Raw genomic sequence first — 25,068 nt, 5'->3', positions numbered from 1 at the left:
TGGTGCAGGGAGTCTGAGGCAGCTACAAGGGCAGCAGCGACAGACAGGGGCCAGGGCCAGGCAGGTAGAAGGCACTTGGTGCCACTGGGCCCGTGGTGGACTCACCCAGAAAGTGGTGGTGGCAGAAGTAGTAGCTGGAACTGGAGGAGGAGGCAGCAGGAGCAGTAAACACTCATGTGTCCCACCTCTTGCCCTTCCCGCCACCAGAGCTCCTTAGTCAATGTCTAAGAAAGCAATTTTAAACACTAAACTTCTGACAAGGAAGGTCTGCTAATAAAACAACTATTCAAATATATACACTGGTAACTAAGGCCAAAGATGAAGAAACTGAGGCTTTCTATGGAATTTTCCAGTCTGTAATTTATGAAACATGCAGTCAAGATGCATTGACAATAAATGGTGACTGGAATGTGAAAGTTGGAAACAAAGGAGAATAGTCCTTGGTGAAAGAAATAAAAGTGGGGATTTTGTACAATCAATTATTTATTTATTTTAGATATTTTTTTAAAAACCCCAAACAAACCTAAATGGTGAGTATATGCACAGACTGCACAAGAATCAGACAGATTACATTTATGGAGAGAGTCGATATACCAGCAGTCAAAACAAGGCTAGGTGCTGATTGTAGAACTGACTATCAATTACTCGTAAACAAGTTAAAATTACAGCAATTCACGAAAGCCAAAATACAACCTTGAGTTTATCCCACCTAAATTGGAAAAAAAAAAATCTCAAGAATAGATTTAATGCATTGGACACGCTTAACAGATGGCCAGATGAATCAAGAGACATCACCAAGGGCATCATCCAGAAAGAAAGCAAAGGTCATTACAAAGACAGGGAAGAAAGAAAAGACCAAAATGAACCTCAGAAGAGGCTCTGAAACTGGTACTACAACACAAAGAAGCCAAAACATAAGGGGAAAAAATGCTGGAGTAAGAGAGTTGAGCAGAAGATTTCAAAGGGCAGCTTGAGAAGACAAAGCAAAGCATTATAACAAAATGTACAAAGTGGCAAGAAGCTGTGTTGCAATCCAAAGGGATGTTGTTCGAGGCCACCGGCTACCACACAGGAAAAGGACAATCTCTTCCTGTGTGATTAACTGCCTCTGAAACCCCACTGGAGGGGCAGTACCCCATTTTGCAGTACACAACAGCCACCACCACAAAGAGCTGGAGTTAGGAAATAAAAAGAGAAGAACACACTCAGCATTTCTCAAACTGAAGGAATTGAACAAATTCAAGCCTTTAGTTGCAATACTGAAGGATGCTATGGGCATTATCTTGAATGATCCTGGAAGCATCAAAAGAAGATGAATGAAATAGTCACTGTGTCAAAAAGAACTGGTTGACATAAAAACATTTCAGGAAGAAGCATATAATAAAAATCCAATGATCATGAAAGAAGTTCAAGTTATACTACAGCACTGGCAAAATTAATGGCTCAGGAATCGACGAGATACCAGTGGAGGTGTCTCAACAAACAGATGCAGTCCTGGATGTACTTGCTCATTAGCTTGTATAAAATAATTTGGAAGCTGTGACTTTTTGTTCTCATTCCCAAAATGGTGATCCAAAAATTGTGGAGATTATTGAATAAAGTAATTAATATCATCTACAAGTAAAATCTTGCTAAAGTTTATTTAAAAATATCTGTAACAGGACATCGATAGGGAACTGCTAGAAATTCAAGCTGGCTTCAGAAGAGGCCATTGAACAAGGCATATCATTACTGATGTGACATGAGCCTTGACTGAAAGCACAGAATACCACAAAGAGTTTGTGTTTTATTGACTCTGCATTTGCCTGTGTGGATTATAACAAATTATGGCTAAAATTGAGAAGAATGGAAATCCCAGACTACTTAATTGTGTCCAGATGAAGCTGATGTATAGATCAAAAAACAGTTGTCTGAACAGAATAAAGGAACACTACATATTTAAAATCAGGAAAGGTGTGCGTCAAGGTTAACTTCTTTCTATACTTAATTAGACCATCAGGATTGGAAGACGACTAATAAACAATCTGTGTTATACAGATGACACCACCTTGTTTGCTGAAATGAAGAAAACTTGAAGCACCTACTGAAGAGCAAAGATTAGTCTTCTATATGGATTACAACTCAACATCAAGAAAACAAAAATATTCACCACTCAACTAAAGGCAAGATTGTCATTTGTTGTTTTTTTTTGTTAGGTTCTGTGGAGTACAATTCAGAGCAACCCTATGAACAACAGATCTGAACCCTGTCATATCCTGTGCCGTCCTCACAATTTCTGACACACTTGAACCCATTTCTGCATTCACTGTGTCAATCCATCCGGTTCAGGGTCTTCCTCTCTTTTACCAACCACCCACCTTTTGAAGCATGATGTCCTTCTCCAAGGAATAGCCTTTCTTAGTAACATGCCCAAGATATGTGAGACAAAGCCTTATTATCTTTGCTTCCAAGGAGAACTCTGGCTGCACCATCTCCAAAGCATATTTGTTTGTTTGTTTTGGCAGTTCATGGATATTCCATATTGTATAACATTATCAAAGTTTGTTGATTATTTCATTTTATTTGGGTCCAAAATCAAAACCCATGGTAGTCAGGAAATCAAAAGATGTGTCACAGTGGGAAGATTTGCTGCCAAGTATCTCTTCAAAATCTTCAAAAGCAAAGATGTCAGTTTCAAGACTGAGGTTTGTCTGACCCAGCCATGATATTTTCGGTTATTTCATTTGTATCTGTAAGTTGGACAATGAATAAGGAAGACCAACTCCTTTGAAATATGGCATTGAAAAACAGTACTGACTATCTTATGGACTGCCAAAAGAATAAACAAATGTTTCTTTGGGGAAGTGAAATTGGAGTACTCCTTAGATGCAAGGATGCGGAAACTTGGCCTCACATGTTTTCAGGAGGGACCAGTCTTTGGAAAGAGACATGACAGTGGAGAAGCCAAGGGTCAGTAGAAGAGAAGAAGGCCTTCAACTCGATGGACTGACAACATCAATGTTAGCAATGGGCTTGAGCATGTCAGAGATTATAAAGATGGTATAGGGCAAGGTTCTGATCTAATGTTTGGCAAATAGCTATGAGTCTTAACTGACTCCATGGCACTTAACAACAGTATCATAGAACATACATTGTAATTTCCTGCTTTCAAGGAGGACTCTATTAATAGACATGAGTTATGGCCTCTTCAACTCTTCTTACCTTGACATAAGCATGGGCACCTGAAAGCTCTTTTTATACCATTACAACAGGGCTTGAGAGCAAAGTCAGGTTCTTAGGGAGAAGCACCTGAAGGCTGCTTGCTTTAGTGGAATGCCAGTCTTTTCTATATGAGTTGTCCTGGAGAAAATAATTTGCTCAGAAAAGAAAGGTAGTTTTAATCAGCACAACATGTAAAAAAGAAATGAAACTGGAAATTAGGAAAGTCTATGATTCAGAGAAAGCCTAGCACTAATTCAGGGAAGCATTTTCTCTTTCTAATCACTGAAAATTGTCTTAGATACAAGTTCCTACAGTCTTATCTATGATGGGATCAAAAAGGAGTAGAACTCAGTTAGGGATTGTGGGATAGGGAGACAACCACATCAAGCAAGAGGACTTCAACTCAATAAGGAAATCTCAAGACTAGAAAGACATTTCCTCCATTTACAATAGTATTTAAGAAGAAGCCAAAGGGGAAAAAATAATGAAAAAATTTAAAAAACAAAAATAAAATGTTATTATAGAAAGGTTCTCTTCAACCCATGGTATTTAAAATGTTACTCCTTTCCTTCCTTTCGTAATTGTAATGTGTTGGTCCCTGTGTCCCCTCACTGTTTTTTAAATTTTTTCATTTTTATTGTATTATTTTTACATGTACCATCAAATCAGATCTGACTGGCACACAAGGAGACTGCCCCCTCCTTCTCCAGCAGAGCATGTGGTGGATTTGAACCACATACCTCTGAGGTTGCAGTGCAGCGTCTTGCCACTAGGCCACCAGAGCCTCACTGCTTTTAAGGTTTTCTCTTTCCCACCAGCTTCAAGATCCGCTGTGCCTCAGTATTAATTTCTTTACGCTTGTTGCGTTGGTGTTTGCCGGGTGTCTCAAACCTGTGGATTTATCATTTTCCAGATTGAAGTCTCTCGCCATCATTTTTTTTCTCCCATCATTTTTTTAGGTCCTTTCTGTGTTCCTTCTGTTCTACTTCTCCTTCTGGGTATCCTAGTTCCTTGATCAAAGTTGTGCCACAGCTGTCTTTTTAAAAAAAATTTTTTTTAAAAATTTTACTACTTTGTGTGTGTACCCATCAAATCAGATCTGACTGGTACAGGAGGAGATTGTCCCTCCTTCTCCAGCAGAGCATCTGGTGGATTTGAAGAGCATGGCTCTGGGATTGCAGTGCAGCTTCTTGCCACTAGGCCGCCAGAGCTCCCTGCCACAGCTGTCTTTCAGTGTGTGTCTTCTAGCTCACCACTCTTCCCTTTGTACTGTTTAATCTACTGTTAATCCCAGGCAGCTTGAGAGTCCAATTGTGGTTGGTCTCCTCCTCCTTCCTGTGAAACTTTGTGTCCCCAAAAGTTTGAACCTACAGAAGAATGATTATGATAATTTTCAGTCTCCTGCTGTACTAATCTAAACAACTGTGGGTTATAGATCTGGTTTTGTGGGTTCTTCTCTTCGCTACAAGTCCTTCATGTCTGGGGATCTTTGGCTGGATGCCTGAAGTGGGCAGTTTGCTTTCTGGGTGCTGAATGCTTTTCTATTCCTATCTTTTAGAGCTCTGTTCTGGAATACAGTTAACTGACCTAGAAATAGTTCCACCCTTCCAAGTGCTGTTTGTGCTGTTGGGTGGGTCCACAGAAGTGCCCTGTCTAAAGTTAATTACTCCTCAGTATGAGACAAGACTTTCCTGGATAGTCTACCCCATCCTGTGAATGGTGAATGAAGTTCTTGTGTGGCTGGTGGTACAGACACCAGTCCAAGCCCCATGTGATCTGGGCACCGTTCCCTTTCATGCTTTTCTCCTTTCCTTTTCATTTAGCAAGTAAAAATAAATATTGGTTTTCATATAGTCATTTACATATTTCACTTTTTGTACATGTACTTTTTAATATAATCATTTATATGTATTACAATTTATATCATTATCTTTGTTGTATGCCAATTATCACCCCATCTTTATTTATTGAAATGAAAGCTTACAATGCTGACTTTCCCTCCAACCATTAATAGGCATTTTGCCTTATAACTTATTCATAATATAACTACAATCTTTTCCTGCCCTGTAATGCTCCCTTCTGTCTCATTTGTTTCTGTCTTATGAACTTTCTTGTTGTGTACCACTGAGTCAGAACCCAGGTTTTCAGAGGCAGTAAATCGCATTGGAGGGCATTGCCCATCCTTCCCTTGCAGAGCAGATGGTAAATTCAAACCGTGTGCCTTTGGGTTGGCAGTGCAACTCCTTACCACTAAGCCACCAGAACTCCCTGAACTTTGTCTCTGGGCAAATGCTACTTTGCTGATATGAGGATGATAATTTGAAGAAGTGAATGCCTCCCTGGTGTCATGTTCACCTTGTAGGTCTGCCTAGGAAGCTCTTGATTTTGAGATGCAATCCATATTGAAGAAGAATCAATATGCATTGCATCTCAACTTTAAGAAAACAAAAATTCTCACCACTGGACCAATAGGCAGCATTAGGATAGATGGAGAAAAAGATTGAGACTGTCACTGACTTCATCTTATTTGGATCCATAATCAATACACTTGATACCAGCAATCAGATCAGGAGATATATTGCACTAGGAAAGTCTGCAGTCAGGGACCTCTCTAAATTACTTAAGAGCAATGATGTCAGATTGAGAATGAAGTTATATCTAATTCAGGCCATAATCTTTTCAATTACTTGCTATGCTGCTGAGAGCTGAATGATGAATAAGGATGACAGAATTGAAGCCTTTGAACTGCGGTGTTGGAGAAGGGTACTGAAGATCACATGGACTACCAAAGAACAAGCAGATCTGTCCTGAAGAAGGGGAAGCCATGGTGCTCCATGAAGGCTAGGATGGGGATGCTTCATCTCACATGTTGTCAGCTGTGAGCAGGTTCCCACTCGAAGGCTCAAAACAGCTCCACTGAAATCCCAGAGGCAAACGGTTTGAATCCACCAGATGCTCTGCCGGGAAAGGAGGGACAATCTCCTCCTGTACCAGTCAGATCTGATTTGACGGTACACTCACACAAAAATAAAAAAAAAACAAAAAACAGCTCCACTGAACAGGCTCTGGCACTGGAGCAGAAAGGGGACAGGACACTTGTAAGCAAAGAGAGGACGAACTCAGAAACCTAGACCTGGTAGAAGAGCAAGGTGGTGAAAGAAGGTACAGCCACCCAAATTTGACTGGTTTCATCACCCAAACCAGCACTTTCAGCTCCTCAGCATAGCCTGGTTTGGCTTCATCAATCTCTGTCAAGAAGGATTCAGAGCAGTTGATGAGCCAGTGATTTAGAATCTGTTCACTTTTATGTCTGTGTAGGTGGGTTTTGATCCTGTTTCATTCTTCCTGCCTGCTCTGCCCCAGAGCAGTCAGCTGAGGCCCAGCCAGTGTGGGAATGGACAGCTGGACGTGACAGCGAGTTGGCGTCTGGACACTCCTGAGGGAGAAAATGGAGTCCATTTCCCCTTCACTTGGCTGTGAGGCCTGACAGCCCACCTGGCTCTGAAGCATTATGAACGGCCGTTGGGTCGGGGGTCTGGGGTCAGTAGACCCAGGGTCTCCTTCTGTCCACATTCCAGACCTGTGATGTTTGACAGCTTTCAACTCGTGTCCCAAACTTCCTAACCTCATGGCTCTGCCTTTTCTCTTCTGTTCCACTGCCTGTTCTTCATTCTCCCTCTCTCCCCATTTCTACCAACCCAGCTGTTACGTTCTTTTGTGCTGTTGAGCTGGAACCGACCCATAGCTGTGTAAATCACACGGGAGGATATTGCCCATCCTTCTCCCAAGGAGCAGCTGGCAGATTTGAACTGGGTGCCTTTGGGATTGCAGCTCAGCTTCTTACCACTAGGCCACCAGAAGGTTACAAAACCACTGAATATTAGAAAGTGCTGACCCCTCAGGTCAGCTATAAGGTCACGTCCTTTAAAAACAATGTGCAAACCCCTTCCAAACCTTGCGGGGAAACCTGGTGGGGCCCAGGAACCTGATTCCCTGTCTCTGCTCAGTGTGTTCCAAGGACACTGCATTCTCCAGGTTAATGCCTGGTGTTTTTAACAGGTGGTGAAGTGTAGAGTTGGCCACTCGTAACTCAGTAAATGAATACAGTCAAAAAAGCTTAAGTGAGTGAAGACTTTTGAGAAAACAATACATTGTGTAAATAAAGTATGTTCTTGTTAAAATTTTCCTTACCAGAAACAACAGCTAGAAATTATTCTTGGTCAAATAAAACAAATTATTGCGGAGGACTTCCGAGTAAGGTGGCAGACCAGGCAGACGGCAGACTAACCTTCTTCAGGCAAAGTTATCAGGAGACAAAGAGAGTAGATGTAGAAGACAATTCTGGAACCCGAAGGTGCCTTAGTGGTAAGGAGATGTACTGCTAATCCAGTGGCAGGTGATTCAAATCCACAACTGCTCCATGGGAGATGGATGGGCAATCTCCTCCCAGGCAATCTACAGTCCCTGAAAACCTGCTGGAAGGTCAGCTATGAGTCGGTTCTGACTCGATGGTACACAATGACATGTTGAAAGGAAAAATTAAAAAGTACTTCAAACACCAATCGAAGAAAGAAAAGGAATGAAAACGTTAGATAGGCCAAAGGAGCACAGAATAATAAGCAGTCAGGCATGGCCATTTCAAGCAGTCATCTGGTCAGCCTGGAATTCATTGCTGTCTGCAACAGGGAGCTCTGGTAAGAAGCCATGCTGCAGTCCCAAAGGCCTGCAGTTCAAATCTACCAGCTGCTATGTGGGAGAAGGAGGGCAATCTCCTCCTGTGTGATTAACTGCCTCTGAAAACCCACTGAAAGGTCAGCTATGGGTTGGTCCTGACTTGGTCTAGAAGGCAGCAACAGCATCCAGCCAGGCACATTTCTCCTACCATGTCACACACTGGACAAGAGTAAAGACCAGCTCCCGCTCCACCTGATGGAAAAAAGACTGTAATCACCAACCCTGTCTGCCCTCTACTGCTCTCCACAGAGCACAGAGAGCTGCACACACCTTCTCATCCTCTATCAGGTCTACCAGAAGACAGAGGTGGGAACATTAAGAATTACCAAATTAGCAAGTGGCATGGCTCAATCAGGTCTGTCTTAACTCTTCATGAGATGGACTGACAGTGACCGCCAACATGGGCTTGAGCAATAATGAGGATGGAGCAAGACAGGGCAGGGTTCAGACCTGTGGTTGATAGGGTCACTATGAGTCATCTTGTTGGAACCTAACAACAGCAATCAGATATACCAAGACAAAACAGTAAAAAGATATTAACATCACAATGTCGTTCAGAGGCAACAAGTAACTCCAAACTTCTAAAAATAAATCAATAAATAAAATCAGGATAAGACGGCACAGAAATATAACACAAATATAGTTCTTTTTTTTTTATGTGTGTACCGTCAAATTGGATCTGACTGGTACAGGAGGCGATTGTTCCTCCTTCTTCAGCAGAGCATCTGGTGGATTTGAACCGCATACCTCTGGGATTGCAGTGCAGTTTCCTGCCACTAGGCCACCAGAGCTCGCCATAACACAAATATAGAACCAGAAAAGCTTGCGGAGGAAGAAAAGCTACTGGAACTTCTTGATGAAAAGGAATTCAAAGGATGATAAAAATAAATGGAAAATCAGAAGCAACCAAAAAAAAAAAAAAAAACCACAGCAAGTTGACAATAATACAGAACCAGAAAAGCTTACAGAGAAAAAAAAAAAGCTACTAGACCTTCTGATGAAAAGAATGATAAAAATAAATGGAAAATTAGAAGCAACTAAAAAAACAGCAAGCTGACATTCTAAATGGTAAGACTGAAATTGCAGAAACAGATAACACATTGGAATGACAAAAGATGAAAAATGATATACAAATTCCTCAATACTAAGCTGTTAAGAGGAACAAGTACAAAAAAGACAAAGAAAGGATAGAATCTTTTAGGATCCAGCAACAGCAAAGTTCAACAGGACAGCAAACAACAAATGTTGGCAAGGTTGTAGAGAGATTGGAATTCTTATTCACAGCTGGTGGGAATGTAAAATGGTACAGCCACTACAGAAGGTGGTCTGGTGCTTTCTCAAAACGTTGGAAATAGAAATACTATTTAACCCAGTAATTCCACTACTAAGGCTATACCCTAAAGAAACTAGAGACACAACTCAAATGTATGCACACTCATTATTCATAACAGCAAAGACATGGAAGCAACTCAAGTGCCTACCAACAAACAAGTGGGTAGAAAAACTATGGCACATCTACGCAGTAGAATATTATGCAGCACTGAAAAGCAATGAACTCCTATAACATTACACAACATAGAGGAACCTAGATGACACTATGCTGAGCGAAATATCCGTCACAAAAGGATATATACTGCATAGCATCCCTGTTATAAAATAGGACAGACGTGGGGGGTTGAAGAGAGAATGGGAAAAGAGTAGATAAATAATGAACACTGGATGAGGGAAAGAACTGCCTACAAGGAATATATGATTAGGCATTATATGTATGACAACAATCTAGAACAAGGGGTGCATTACTGTGTCAGGTGGGGAGGAAGAAAATGCTGAACAATGGGAACAAATAATATAATGAGAATCTTTTGGGCCAACATCAAGAAGAATGACTGACGCGATCACAATGCTGGAACAAGAAGAAACACCAACCACAAAAGGTACAGAGGAAAAACGTAAAGATTTACAACTTGAAAATTTCCTAAATATTATGTAAATATGCATTCAGGAAGGTGAAGAAGGAACCCCAAACAGGTTAAATCCAAAAAATAAAACACCAAGACATTTCATAATAAAATTTTCTGATATTAAAGAGAATGAGAATACTGGAAGCAGTTCAGGCAAGAAGAAATTACCTATAAAGAACAGCCAATAAGAGTAAACTCCAGCTTTTTCGTAACGGGTTTGTTGCCAGAGTACAGGTGTTGGTGAATACCATCGCAAAACCTAAGCCAAAATGGGAAAGGAGAAGACCCATATCAACATCGTCGTCATTGGACACGTAGATTCGGGCAAGTCCACCACGACTGGCCATCTGATCTACAAATGTGGTGGGATCAACAAGAGAACCATTAAGAAATTCGAGAAGGAAGCTGCGGAGATGGGAAAGGGCTCCTTCAAATATGCCTGGGTCTTGGATAAACTGAAAGCTGAACGTGAGCGTGGCATCACCACTGATATCTCCCTGCGGAAATTTGAGACTAGCAAGTATTATGTGACCATCATTGATGCCCGAGGACACTTTATCAAAAACATGATTACAGGAACATCACAGGCTGATTGTGCTGTCCTGATTGTTGCTGCTGTTGTTGGTGAATTTGAGGCTGGTATTTCAAAGAATGGGCAGACCCGTGAGCATGCCCTTCTGGCTTACACACTGGGTGTGAAGCAACTGATTGTTGGTGTTAACAAAATGGATTCCACCGAGCCACCCCCCGCAGCCAGAAGAGATATGAGGAAATCGTTAAGGAAGTTAGCACCTACATCAAGAAAATCGGCTACAACCCTGACACAGTAGCCTTTGTGCCAATTTCTGGTTGGAATGGTGACAACATGCTGGAGCCAAGTGCTAATATGCCTTGGTTCCAGGGATGGAAAGTCACCCAGAAAGATGGCAGTGCCAGTGGGACTACACTGCTTGAAGCTTTGGATTGCATCCTGCCACCAACTCATCCAACTGATAAGCCCCTGCGTCTGCCTCTCCAAGATGTCTACAAGATTGGTGGTATTGGTACTGTCCCTGTGGGCAGAGTGGAGACTGATGTTCTCAAGCCTGGCATGGTAGTCACATTTGCCCCAGTCAACGTTACCACTGAAGTAAAGTCTGTTGAAATGCACCATGAAGCTTTGAGTGAAGCTCTTCCTGGTGACAATGTTGGCTTCAATGTTAAGAACGTCTCTGTGAAAGATGTTCGACGTGGCAACGTGGCTGGTGACAGCAAAAATGACCCACCCATGGAAGCAGCTGGCTTCACTGCTCAGGTGATCATCTTAAACCATCCTGGCCCAATCAGTGCTGGTTATGCACCTGTGCTGGATTGTCACACAGCTCACATTGCTTGCAAGTTTGCTGAGCTCAAAGAGAAGATTGATCGCCGTTCTGGTAAGAAGCTGGAAGCTGGCTCCAAATTCCTGAAGTCTGGTGATGCTGCCATTGTGGATATGGTTCCTGGCAAGCCCATGTGTGTGGAGAGCTTCTCTGACTACCCTCCTCTGGGTCGTTTTGCTGTCCGAGACATGAGACAGACTGTTGCTGTGTGTGTCATCAAAGCAGTGGACAAGAAGGCTGCTGGAGCTGGCAAGATCACCAAGTCTGCTCAGAAAGCTCAGAAGGCTAAATGAATATTACCCACAACACCTGCCACCCCAGTCTTAATCAGTGGTGGAAGAACGGTCTCAGAACTGTTTGTCTTAATTGGCCATTTAAGTTTAATAGTAAAAGACTGGTTAATGATAACAATGCATCATAAAACCTTCAGAAGGAAAGGAATGTTTTGTGGACCATTTGTTTTCTTTTTCGTGTGGCAGTTTTAAGTTATTAGTTTTTAAAATCAGTACTTTTTAAATGGAAACAACTTGACCAAAAATTTGTCACAGAATTTTGAGACCCATTAAAACAAGTTTAATGAGAGAAAAAAAAAAAAGAGTAAACTCCAATTTCTCAGCAGAAACCATGCAGGCAAGAAGGCAATGGGCAGACATTGATAAAACCCTGAAAGAAAAAGCTGCCCAGCAAGAATTAGATAACCAGCAACACGATCTCTAACACAGGACAGTGAAGTCAGGGCACTTCCAGACAAACAGAAATTAAATAAAAGTTGTGAAAATGAGACCAACCCTACACACTGTACTCCTGGGAGTTCTCTGGCTTGAGAGATGATGACAGATAACAATCCAAAATTTACATGACAACCTTATTCAGAAACTGACCCAGACACAGAAACATGCAGAGTATAATAAACATGTGACTAAAAATAGGGAATAAGCTGTATCAAGCCCATAAATGAAAACTAGGAAGAGTGGAAGAGTGTGGTCACAGAACTGTACATGGACAGAAAGTCACAAGAGAACCAAACTGAACCACATGACCCTCAGACTCACTGCCACTGAGACACACCAACTCCTAGCTTCCCTGGGTCTCTGTAGCTCTAAGGCCTATGGGAGACTTCCCATCTCTCCTATAGAGCTGCTGGTTGATTCAAACACTGAAGCACGGCCTTTGGGTCAGATCCATTATGGTTGTTGTCTTAGGTGCCATGGAGTATGACCCACTGTGACCTTATGAATAACAGATCTGAACCCTGTTCTATCCGGTGCCATCTTCATACTTGCCGTGTCAATCCACCTGGTTAAGGGTCTTCCTCTCCTTCGCTGATCTTTCACCTCCATCATGTCCTTCTCCAAGGAACAGCACCTCCTAGCAACATGTCCGAAGCATGTGAGGTGAAGCCTCATCATTCTTGCCTCCGAAGAGCACTCTGGCTGCACCCTCTTCAAGACAATCTGTTTATTCTTTTGGCCATCCATGGAATTCTCAGTGTTGTTCTTCAATACCACAGCTCAGAGGCATCAATTCTTCTGTTATCCTTATTCACTGTGCAGCTCTCAGATGCATAGCAAGTGACTGGAAGACCATGGCCTGAATCAGATGCATCTTAGTCCTAAAAATGACATCACTACTCCTCAATAATGTGGAGAAGTCTCTAACTGTAGATTTTCCCAGTGAAATGTGTCTCATTTCTTGATAGCTGGTACCAAGGGTGTTAATTGTGGATCCAAGAGGAAGTTGTTGACAGTTTCATCTCTTCTCCATTTATCATGATGTTACTTATTGGTCCAGTGGTAAGAACCTTTGGTTTCTTGACATTGAGATGCAATCCATACTGAAGGCTGCATTATTTGATCTTCTGCAACAAGCACTTTAAACTACCTCACTTTCTGCAAGCAAGGTTGTACCATCTTATAACACAGGTTATCTCTGATCCTGATGCCATATTCCTCTTTATGGAGTACAGCTTCTCAATAATTTGCTCAGGATACAGATTAAATAGGTATGGAGAGAGAATAGAACCCTGATGAACTCCCTTAATTTTCAACTATGTAGTGTTTCCCTGCTCTGTTCACACAACAGCTTCCTGGAGGCATAGATTTCGCATGAGCACAATTAAGGGCTCTGGGATTCCCATTTCTCTTAATGTTAGCCAGAACTTGTTAAGAGCCACACAATCAAATGCCTTTGCATGGTCAGTAAAGCACAAATAAGACATTCTTCTGATATTCTTTACTTTCAACCTGGATCCATCTGACATCAGCAGTGATTATCCTTGGTGCCACTTCTAAATCTTGCTTGAACTTTTGGCAGTTCTTTATGTATGTAATAGGTCGTTTAATAACTGGAATACAGAATGTATGTAGCTTGAATGCTGGAACACTGGAAATTGTTGAAAATGAAATGGAACACACAAACATCTACATACTAGGCATTAGTGAGATGAAATGAGCCAGCTTTGGCCACTCTGATAATCAGAAAATCTTATGGCAATACTATGCTGGGAATGAAAAACAGAAGAAGAATGGTGTTGCATTCATAGTCAATTTCAAGTTCTATCCTGAAATACAATGTTGTTAGTGACAGGATAATATCCATACACACACAAGGAAGACCTATTAACACGATTATTATTTAAATACACTCTCCTACATCTAGAGCCAAAGAGGAAGAAATCGATAATTTTTAACAAATCTTGCAGTCTGAAATTAAAAATGCAATAAGATGTGTTAATGGTAACTGGTGACTGACTGGAATGCAAAAGTTGCAACCTGTGAAGGATAGTAGTTGGAAAATATGGGCCATACAACTGTGGAAAGAATCACGGGATAGCTCAATATTGACAACTACAAGGTTATAAAAATGTGTGATCGAAAGAAAAACAAATAATCTGGACATTAAACAAAAAGAATAAATTTAAAAAGAAATGGGAAACAAATTATTAATTCCATTCACACCTATTACAAAGCCATTAACCTGACAGTGCTGGCCCTGGAGTGCCGGTGTCTGCAGGCTGCCACACACACTTGTTATGTGAAGATCTAGCAAACACAAGGCAGTTGGAGGAGACACCGGTCTGAGGCCTGACTTTGCATCTTTGATATCAGACTACATCATTGATGCTACTTTTCTTCTTCCATTCTTTATTACAGAAATCAAGGCTGTTTCCACTTGGTAATTGAGCTGCGGTGGAAGTACTTAATAGGGCTCTTCCAACCACTGACTCCCACAAAATGACTGGTGGGAATACGCAGTTAAGGTACTTGTGGTCCACCAAGGGGTTTGGCTAGCTTGCCGGTGAGGCAAACGTTGCTGCTGCCCTGTGCTATCAAGTCTACTGTGACTCACAGTCATCCTACGAACCCAGAAAGGAACCCAGCTCTATCCTGCCATCCTCACCATCTGATATTCTCGATCCCACTGTTAGTCACCAAGTCAATCCACCTTGTAGAGGGTCTTCCTCTCTTTCCCAGTATGTCTTTTTTCTAAGGGCTCATTTATCTTACAGTGGGAGACTCACCATCCTTGCCTCTAAAGGGATGAAACACTTGCAGGTGTAAATCCATGCAAATAAAATGCATGGCACCCTAACAAGGGGATTGATGAGTTTTGTTACTCTACAAGGCTTGAAGGAAGCCAATCCAGAGGTAGAGGAAAAAGGACGAGTAAGGAGCAGGGAGTGTCCTTTGGATCTGGAGTCCCTGCACTGAGAATTTTCTAGACATAAAGAACAGACTGTAAAAGCAGAGGTGGCATGGCCTGGGGACAAGTAGTGCCAAGCGTAGCAGAGTACACTGGTAACAAAAGGACGGGAGCAGAACCAGAAGCCCTGGGAAAGGTAGTTCTTGGCCCTCTGGGCCTTATGAAGTCTTTAGTCAAGGTAGAGGAGGTCAGAAGCCTTGACGTTCTTTTCAGCTGTGGATGGACTACAAACATTAGAAAACCTCCTGAGGCCAGGGCAGTGGGCATGCTGGATTTTCTCTCTTGCGTTGCTTGAACAGTCTGCTCAATGAGCAATGTCCTCAGGCCCAGTAATGGGTTACTCTTTAGCTGGGGAGGTGGGTGTGTGATCGGACTGGCACAGGATTGTCCTTACTCTTCACTTGGGTGTTGTGTGTGACTGGACTGGCACAGGAGATTGTTCCCCCTTCTCCAGCAAAGCATCTGGTGGATTTGAACTGCACGTCTTTGGAATTGCAGTGCTTCTTGCCACTAGGCCACCTGAACTCCTTTAGCTGGTTTATGTTGTGGGAATTCTTGCATTTCCTTCTCGGTCTAACTTCTTCTGACCACTATAAGCTGGATTTTGCACACACTGTTCTCTCTACAACTGCTACTTGACTTGTCCCAACACCCCTGCACTGCTAGGGCAAGAATGGCATGCAGGTAGCTAGGACTCTCTGGATTATTTTTTAAACAATAATGCCCCACCCCCGGGCCCCTAGTAACTGGACACTGGCTCCCATGCTTCTGTTCTGGCCAAGGACTACCTGTAAGTGGGATCCTGGAATAGCTGCCCTCAGTGCCTCACCTAAGCAGAATCCAGTCTCCTCTGTGACTGTACAGCAGCCCACTGCTTGAAAAACATTTTATCGATCCATTCTGTTGAGGCACTGGAGCCTTCCTCCATCTTTTTCATTACTGTAAATGGTGCTACAATGAGTACGGCTGTGCATCTGTTTCAGTCTTTCCTTTTAAGCCCTGATAAGTACCTAGCAGAGTCTTAAGATAATTCTATTTTGAGAAACCACTAAGCTATTCTGGACAGCGCCCTCACTACTTTACAATCTTGTCATCAAACCATGATGTTGAAACTTCTCTTCTTTGTCAATACGATTTCTGTTTTACTAGTGACAGCCACCCTGGTGGCCACAACATGCTGTGTCCTGCAGATGCCTGGCACTGCTCAGATGCTGGAAACTTGTCTAGTGAGTCCCAAGTGTCCACTTTCTGGCTAGCAGGCTCTATGGGGCCAGAGAGACAACGCGGAGCCTGAAAATCCCTCCACTGTACCCAAGCTGTCTTGACTTGACAGCAATCTAGTACAGGGTTGACGTGTTATCTGTGGTTTGGAGTCCCTTTCCCCAGCAGTGTGAGTGCCTTTCCCGTCGTTTACTGGTGACTTATACATAAAATCTGGTCCACGCCCATTTTTAAACAGGGGTTTTGGTTTTTGAATCGAAGTTCTTCACATCTTCTAGATGTGAAATGTTTGTCAACTATACGGTTCACAGGCACTTTCCTCCTCACAGGTTATCTCTTCAGTCCTTGATAATGTCCTCACCCTTCTGACTCACCAAGGATCACCAGGCTGTGTGCTGCATCCAGGCTTTTCCAGGCACTGTTGGGCTAGACCAGCAATTCACACTCTTCATCAGTACTGTGCCCTTTCAATGCACTGGCACTCGCTCGGGATAACTCCTAGGCTGTCAATTTTTAACTTGTTGCCAAAGTAAACATCACCACATTCCAAAATGAGCATGTACCATGCCCCACAGCGACCCCCTGAGGTGAGTGGACTGCTAAGGGCTCGAAGGTGACAGTGCTTAGAAGCAGGTGGTCACATTGGTCCCCACAGCAACTCTGTTGACAAGTGGACTATCCCCAAAGCAATCCCAACCCCCCCCCAACCTCCATGTGGACAGTCCCCACAGCAACCTCCCAAGGAAAGTGGGCCATCAAGGGCTCCGAGGTAGTAGCGCTTACAGAGCAGATGGTCACATCTGTCCCCATAACGACCCCCACTGGCGAGATGGACTTTCCCCACAGCGAGCCCCGAGGCGTGTGGACTGCCAAGGGGTCCGAGGTGGCAGTGCTTACAGAAAAGATGGTCACATCTGTCTTCACAAGGATGGCTATCAGGCTTGCTCATCTTCTAGTTCTCAGAAAAGCACTTTAACCACTGCATCACCAGAGCTCTAAGGTAAGGACCGTCTTTATTTTCCTCAAAACAGAAAAGGCTTATTTATTTCATTTAAAAAACCACAGATTTAATGAGAAAGACGACAGAAGAACTCGTAGGCCATAAATGTTGTAAGCAATCAGCCCCCTGTCCCTTCTACCCAGCTAACCTAAAAGACAAAACCAGGGCAAAGTTCTGTTCAACAGATACATTATCTTCGCTTCTGGAAGATGTTTCCACGTCCCATTCCACGTCCTCTTCCTCTTGCAGCCACTGGAAGGAGGAGAGAGAGCACAGGTGAGTGGCCAGTACACAATGGACCAGAGCTGGACAGGAGTTCCAGGGCCACCAGCCCTCGCAGCTTTAGCCCCCATCAGAGGGGAAATGACCAAGTAGGCAATGGCCCCGGCCACAGGCCTCTTGGGTCCAGCATTACCTTCCCCATGAGGCAGGATGCAGGGCAGACGGTCTAGTGAGCAATTCAATTCTCTTAAAATTCCACAACAAACACGGCCAATCATCATCTGTTAAATCCTGTTGTTGCTGTGTGTCGCTGAGTTGGAACCAATGGGTTTTCAGAGGCAGTTAACTACAGAGAAGACTACGTCTCCTCTGGTCTAGCAGCACATCTCCTTACCACTAAGGCCCCGGGGCTCCCTAGATCTTGGTGAGGATGTTCTTAACCAAGTTTTTCTGCATGTGTGAAATGTTTTTTTCCCCCACACTAAAATAAAATCTCCCCAGGGCTCCCTAGATCTTGGTGAGGATGTTCTTAACCAAGTTCTTCTGCATGTGTGAAATGTTTTTTTTTCCCCACACTAAAATAAAATCTAAAACCAGGTGGAGAAAGTGGCTGTGAGGGCACTTTCTGACGGCAAATAAAAAGATAACTGCCTTTTCTTCTCTCAGGCTCAAGGCTAAGATCCTTCCCGTGCACAGCTGCTGGGCCTCACCTGTGCTACAGAGGATGGCACAGCTGCACTGTGACAGGACAACCTGCTGAGAGGAGGCAGGAGCTGCACTCATTTCTTGGTACTCACATCTTTCTCAAGACAAAAGGCCCAGAAGCCCTGGTTCTCTCCCTATAACCACCTCCTGCCTGGCAAGAGTAGAAGACATTCTGTTTTATACTGGAATGTCCTAAAGGAAGGTCTCTGAAAAGCGAATGTGTAAGAGTGCCTCACATAGGGGAGCTCTGGTGGCCTAGTGGCAAGGAGCTGCAACTACAATCCCAGAAGTGCACGGTTCAAATCCACCAAATGCTCTGCCGGGGAAGGAGGGGCAGTCTCCTTCTGTACCAGTCAGATCTGATTTGACGGTACACTCACACAAAAATAAAAAAAAAAAAGAGTGCCTCACAGCTGTTTATTGCTGATCTGAAGACAATTCCTGTGTAAGGCTGAATGAATCATGTCCCTCAGAATTCACGTATGAAAAGTGTAATGGGGAAGCTATGTGAGGATCCTCTGTGAGCTGATCAATCAGTGTAAAAGGAGACTTTTTATCTTACTGGAGAGAAGAGGGAGGAAATAGAGCCTAGGAGGAGGAACCGCATAACCATCTCAGATATAACAAAGGGCCCAGGTCCAAAAAAGCAGCACTCCATCCTTCACATACAACAGATTCCTATTTCTCAGAGTTCCCACTTGTGCAATCTGTTGTAGCAGCATGAAGCAACTAAGACACCCCCAAATTAGCACTTCTTCACGCAGAGTGCCTGTTCTCCTGGCCCAGGCTTCTGGAACCAAGGCCAACTCCAAGGCAAGGGGTTCCAACCTTTTCCCTAAGGATCCTCATGACTAGGAAGGGGTGGCATGTGTGTGGGAATGGACCACCTCTCCTGTACACAGTGACGAGACCTGTGACCGAGGAGCACCCACCTTGGGCCTTCAGGATCGCAGCTTTCCCCCGGCCAGCCCCGGACCCCTGGTTTTTATTCTTCATGCTCTTTAACATGGGCGCGTTTTTCAGCATGTCCGGAAGTATCAGGAAGCGGATCTTGCTGCCACGGATGTACACCTGCTCCAGCTGTGCCACCCGGCCGTCTCTATAGGTGACTGTGATGTTGGACATCTGGAAAGGAACACTGCTTATCAACAGAGGCCCAAGGTGCCAGGGATCGTAGGGCAAGCAAGAGGGGGCAACACCAAGGCAATGCCCAGAGCCAGCTCATCAGCAGACAACTATGGCACCAGGGAACATGGGGCAGGCAGAGAGGGAACACTGCAATGCCATGTGATCCTTAACCTTCTTCTGGTTTGTTTTTTTTGTTTTTGTTTTTATTATTTTGTGTGTGTGTACCGTCAAATTGGATCTGACTGGTACAGGAGGAGATTGCCCCTCCTTCTCCAGCAGAGCATCTGGTGGACTCGAACCACGTACCTCTGGGATTGCAGTGCAGCTTCTTGCCACCTAGGCCACCAAAGCTCCCTACCCTCTTCTGTTTTTACAGACAAAAAGGCACCTACCTGTGCATAGTTAACCCTGCCCAAATAGTGGAACTTATTGAACTCAGTGGGCTGGCAACCAGTGACTAGAAGGTGAAAGTGGTGACAGCAATATGTACACGGGTCAAGCCACATCACAGAGCGACACTGGGAGAGCCCCTACCTGGCTGGATACAACAGCCACTGTCACCCCGGGAGCAGTTCTGTCCTGTCCTGCAGTCCTTGGGAGTCACAGTTTCAGGACTTACTACTAATAAAGTCACTGTTTCTGAATTTTAAACGTACACTTGTAGGTTTTCCTTCTGTGACTAGTCAATCTGATGACTTACCTATTTTTTTTTAGTAGAAATTTTAACGTTTCTCATTTGTTCATATTTAATACAATAACTTTCCATAAGGAAAAAAAAATAACCGGCTGTCCCTAAACGTTTGACTACATTGTAGCTGAATCTGGATTCCACTTGCAGGGCTCACACTTAACCTTAGAAGGAACCTGTGGAGACCCCTCACCTGGATTCCTCATAAAGCAACAGCTATAGACACTAGCCCTTAAAAGTTATACAATACTGTCTAAGCAGTCAGAGGAAAAAAAAAATTGTTCATTCCTACTCATTTCAAAGCTCTTTCATAGTTTTTTAAAATTTTATCAAGCATTTTCCTTCTTTTTAATATTTTTTTCTCAATGTGAAGAAAAATCCCTGATATTTTAAGAGACAGGAGAGCTTCCATTCGTAGCCAGCCTAACCACCCAGTTACCCAGGAGGTCTTGGCTCCCAGTTACTCATGCTGGAGATGAGAAGGAAATCAGGCACACATCTTTCTACCCCTCAAAACCATCCCAGCTACACTCAGAAGGGGCAGGCCCCCAGTGGCTCTGCTTAGCCCATCCTGACAGCACACAGGAGATGCACTCAGCACCAATGCCACAGCCTGCAGCCATGACCGCTTTCCCAGCCAAAACCTGAGAAGTATAGAAGGGCTTGTGTCCCTTGACCCCATGAGCTCTATTTCAAAGGCTTCACCTCATTCAAGGTTTAACATAAAAGTCAAGAGATGTGTAAAGGATTCTGGGGAGTGCTCAGACAGGCCAGGGTTTTGATCTTCTCCCATAAATACAACAGAAACTACAACCCAGAAAGAGACCTCAGCTCTGAAGGACTGTGGATCAGAGTGTGGAGGGAGCAACATACATAGGGCATAGAAGGAAGGACCAATAGGCCACACACAATAGGAGAATGGTTTGCTCCTCCAAGCAAAGGTCTACTGCCCTAACTAGTACACTCCTTCTGTCTGTGAAGAGAAGACAGATTCCAAACTTCTGCTCTAAAACCAACAAGGCAGACCTCCCCAGAGGTACACACAGAGCACTCCAATGTTGACCCCACTGGCACAATGCCTGCTGCAAGGGGGCTGTAAATATCCCCATGATCCATGATCATGGGATCTGCTCCATAGTCAAAGCTCTGCCTGTCTCCCTGTCCACAAAAGGAGTAATCTCCCTTAGAGGTGAAGTCTGGAAAGAGCACGTTCAACTCCAGCTGGCATGGACGACTGAGGCTGCACACACAGCTAACCCATCTGCTTGGGGCACAGAGACAGCAACTAGGCAGGCCTCTGCAGGTACGTGACCAGAGGATTGCACAGCCTGTCCAATCTAGTAGCTGCTGCTTACAGGATGGTTGACCAGAGGACTGCACAGCCTGTCCAATCTAGTAGCTGCTGCTTGCAGGATGGTAGCAAACTCTCAGGAGGTGTGCCTAGAGTCTGCTTTCACAGGTGGTCCCCTATTTCTCACTTGCACATCCACGCCGCTGGGCCAACACCAGGACAGGCCTGTGTCTGAGGAGAGACCACACTCACACAAGACCAGCCTCCCAGGAGCACACCAGCCATGCTCCACCTGGGAACAGACAGGCATGCCAACAGAGGATTTCCTGCTGTGGAGCCAGGTCACTTAAATGGAGTCCATGTCCCCAACCACCCCAGGGCCTCTGGAGCATTAAAAACAAGAGAGTAAATGAAAATGTACAGAAGTCCCTCTCTGCTTCCCAAAGGGTAGCTCAGCTAAAAGCAGCCCACAGAAAACAAGAAGACAAGACTGAGCAAAACTGGAGAGCGGTCACCAGATGTGGGCTTTCAGATTTTACATTGTCAGAAAATGTGGATGCAGAAACGAGAGAGTGCTGATGACAGAGAGAAAAGTCAACACCCTTAAAAATCCAATGCCCCAACAAAAAACCTATAAGATTCAAAAGAAAGGAGAAACAATGACCCAGCTCATGAACACAATAATCTTCTACGGATGTTCAATGGTAGAAAAATGAAAGACAAAACAAGAAAAATATGAAATGGTATTAAAGACTTGAGAAGGCAAACATCTTCAACTCCTTATCACTTGCCCACCAGAGCTCCAATCAGCCATAATTAGTGAATATAAATGGATGAAACAGAGCTATCCAAAAGGTATCATTCCTAACGGCAATGTAAAATAGCACAGCTGTTGTCAAACACAGTGAGTGCAGCAATTCCTCTAACCTGTAAAAAGCTAACTGTTGTACTGTTATGTGCCATTGAGGAGGAAGTCATTTAGAGATGACCCTCAAGTGTGGCTTCAGAGGCTGTAGCCATGTGAGAGGAGACTGCCTACCTTCCTCCTGGGGAGCAGCTGGTGGATCCAAACTGTGAGAGTGCCTGTGAGCTAGCACTGCAGCTCCTGACCACGAGGTTACCTGGCTATACATCCAAAAGACAGCAAGCAGAGATCTGAACAGCCTCGTACACCGACATACAGGGCAACACCCACAGGTGAATGGACAGTCACAACGTGACACAAAGGCACAACAGCATGACACAGATGGAGCCTAGTGACAGACGTCACTTACTGTGTGACCTCACATGCTGTGTAATCCACTGACCAATAAGACCAATGTTCCTAAGCGGTCACTGAGGATAGGTGAGGGGGAAACAGAGGTGATCATGACCCAACAGAGCAGTTTCTGGTTACGCTCATGGAATAATGATCAAGGTTAGAGCAATACGGTCAATTAACGTAACTGCCCTAAGACACAAACGTCTAGAAAACTGAACTGGATTGTGCAATAGGAAAGTAAATGATAAAATAGCTTCTTATGTAAAACCAAAGACCCCGTAGGGTTTGCTTTTTGGTTTAAAAGTTCAAGGTCATGATTTTACAAGTTAATCAGCCTTAGAAACATGTTGAGTCTTGTATTATAGTTCAGTTTATTGCACAAAGCCTGAGGTCTTAAAGCTTACTAGCAGCCTCACAAAGCAGAGCAACTGGACTTTCTCCCTCTTGAAAAGCAGGGGAAGAGTCAGAAATAGGAAGGGGCTCTGGGATACGTGACTAATTACCTCCACAAACACCTGCTTCCTTCATTAGGAGAGCAGGAAAAACTGACAGTGCCTGGCTACTATTACTGAATGCTTTGGTCAGTCTATATATACAAGGATCCTGCAGTGTTAGCCAAAAATTCAACAGCTGCGGGACCTGGATGAGAAAGCGCTTCCCACACTGAAGGGGGCAAGACTTGAGGGAGACTGGAGCAAGACCCTGGTGACTGTGAGGGAGAGACAGTGGCATCACTGGGGAGAAACTGTGGCAAGGTGTAGCCTGAGATAAAGACAGTTAAAGATTTTGCTGTTCCTGCTGGATGCTTGACTGCTCTGAGGCAAACCTTGCAGGATGATTTGAATTTGACTGCTGAGGACTTTTACTAATTAAAGAACTGTGTTTTGCTGTTAATCAGGCTTGGGATTGCTGGAATAAACCCGGAATTGTATTTTGAGATATTCTTTGCCTCCCCTACTCCTCAGTCTATTTCCCTAATAAATCTCACTTGTGGTACAACTGTGAATAAAATCTGTGAGTCAACAATGAATACACTTGTTGCTGCTATGGCTAGAGGCACCGTGCAGCTCGGCTGTGGGCTCTTTGTCTGCTTTCCGCTCTAGGGTGGTAAGAGACTATGCTATTCTCACTTCCTCTGGCCCTTTCAGAGAGACACTCATGGCCCTGTGCAACCATGTCCCATTCTTTGTTCCTTTCAAGAGGGAGAAAAATAAAGAACAGAATTTCAAACTCTTACAGAATCTAGATTTTCTTTCAGCATGAACTATGAACTCCTAAAACAACTGACTTGAGAGAAACAAAGCCTTAAACAAAAACATCCTCTGAAATCTTAAAACCAAATAGTGTAGCTTAACTAATAAAAAATGCTTGCCCTGGGCACTCGAGATAGCTTGAGAGAGAGCTCTGCTATCTCTAGCGGGTTTTATGTTATGGCCAGGTGCTGGTGGACCCAGCGAAGCCACAGAGCCCTGGTGAGGGGACAGGGTGAAGGTCAGAGACAGCAAGCCTGTGTACTTCCATCTCATTGGGTCACACCTCTGAGATGGCCACCATGACATCATCAGACCCTTCACATCATGTATGAGTCCTAGAATCTCAGTAATCCACAGACGCAGTACACTGGACAAGCACATCAGGATGCAGCTCCCTAGGCCTGCATCCTAGTCATGTGAAAAGTGTGTTGGCAGGTGGGGTCAGACTGCTCTCAGCCAAGGATGGACTAGCGCAGGGGTGAAAGAGCCAGGCCATTCTTGTCCCACGCAAGACTCCCCCAATGAGCAGAATTACACTGAAGCCCAACACTCTTCTTACTCAACCCTCCCTTCTCCCCTCTTTTCACCTATGCTAGATTCGCACACTACAGTGGAGATCTCCTGTCCCCTCTCTTTATGGTCACTTCCCCAAATAATCTCTAATGTGTGAAACAAAGATACTTAGGCAAACAGATTATGGTCCTGAACCTAAAGGGAATGATGCTGTTTATCTTAAAACAGGATCTCAAAACATGATAAAATTACTATGCACTGGGGAAAATGAAAGGCACAATTAAGTATTTCAAACAGCTTTTCTGTGCTGAGATAATGCTCATGCCCACAACCTCAGCACACACAAGGCACGCAGGAATTGCTGCTGAAAGACTATTTCAAGCAGGAGACCCAAGGGCTGTTTGGACACAGGTGCATTCTTCCCCAGGGCGTGGGCACATAGCATGGTACCTGGCAGTTCATGTTGTCCTCTGCCTCTATGAGCTTCCCCCGGTACACCTCGCCTGTGTTTGTCTCACACGTCACAATGTGGCCCTCGGCCTCGTGCAGGACCTTGATCGGCACACCGATGGACATCTTGGCACGAAGACAGTGCTGCAGCAAGAAAACAGTGAGAATGACTTTTAACAAGGCTGGCGCCTCCTTCCAGGTTTGGTAAGCTGCCAGGCAGATGCATTGCTGAAGCTCCTGGAAAAGGAAAGTCACTCATTACAAGACAAAGGGAAGAGAGAAAAGGGGGATAGGATGGACAGGGCTGATGAGAAGGCCCCCATCTCTCTCATTTCATCAAAATGATCATTAGCTGATACTGGGGTATCAAATACAAA

The 25,068-nt window shown here is 44.1% G+C and overlaps 1 protein-coding gene and 1 pseudogene across 1 annotated transcript; both read right to left on the bottom strand.

Moving 5' to 3' along the window:
• Nucleotides 1–22: 22 nt before the first annotated feature.
• On the bottom strand, nucleotides 23–16,739 carry LOC102859808 (annotated as a pseudogene).
• Nucleotides 16,740–17,300: 561 nt separating this feature from the next.
• SNRPD3 (small nuclear ribonucleoprotein D3 polypeptide 18kDa) lies at nucleotides 17,301–24,828 on the bottom strand. The gene is made up of 3 exons (XM_006901415.1): nucleotides 24,692–24,828; nucleotides 19,040–19,232; nucleotides 17,301–17,432 (listed from the first exon to the last, which is right to left on the bottom strand). Exons 1-3 carry the CDS (start codon nucleotides 24,815–24,817, stop codon nucleotides 17,371–17,373), a joined length of 381 nt encoding a protein of 126 aa, XP_006901477.1. The 5' UTR covers nucleotides 24,818–24,828; the 3' UTR covers nucleotides 17,301–17,370.
• Between the last annotated feature and the right edge of the window lie 240 nt (nucleotides 24,829–25,068).

This window comes from Elephantulus edwardii, unplaced genomic scaffold (genome assembly GCF_000299155.1).
Source record: "Elephantulus edwardii isolate Elephantulus edwardi_28Jun2011 unplaced genomic scaffold, EleEdw1.0 scaffold00325, whole genome shotgun sequence".
Taxonomy (NCBI): domain Eukaryota; kingdom Metazoa; phylum Chordata; class Mammalia; order Macroscelidea; family Macroscelididae; genus Elephantulus; species Elephantulus edwardii.
This window is presented reverse-complemented; position numbering and strand designations above follow the sequence as displayed.

What these genes read in the sequence shown, in the direction of transcription:
- SNRPD3 (XM_006901415.1), bottom strand. Translation starts at nt 24,817, where the DNA reads ATGTCCATCGGTGTGCCGATCAAGGTCCTGCACGAGGCCGAGGGCCAC. An exon ending in AGGACAACATGAACTGCCAG is followed by an intron (nt 19,233 to 24,691) that starts GTACCATGCTAT and finishes GTTCCTTTCCAG; the next exon opens with ATGTCCAACATCACAGTCAC. An exon ending in TGCGATCCTGAAGGCCCAAG is followed by an intron (nt 17,433 to 19,039) that starts GTGGGTGCTCCT and finishes TCCTCCTTCCAG; the next exon opens with TGGCTGCAAGAGGAAGAGGA.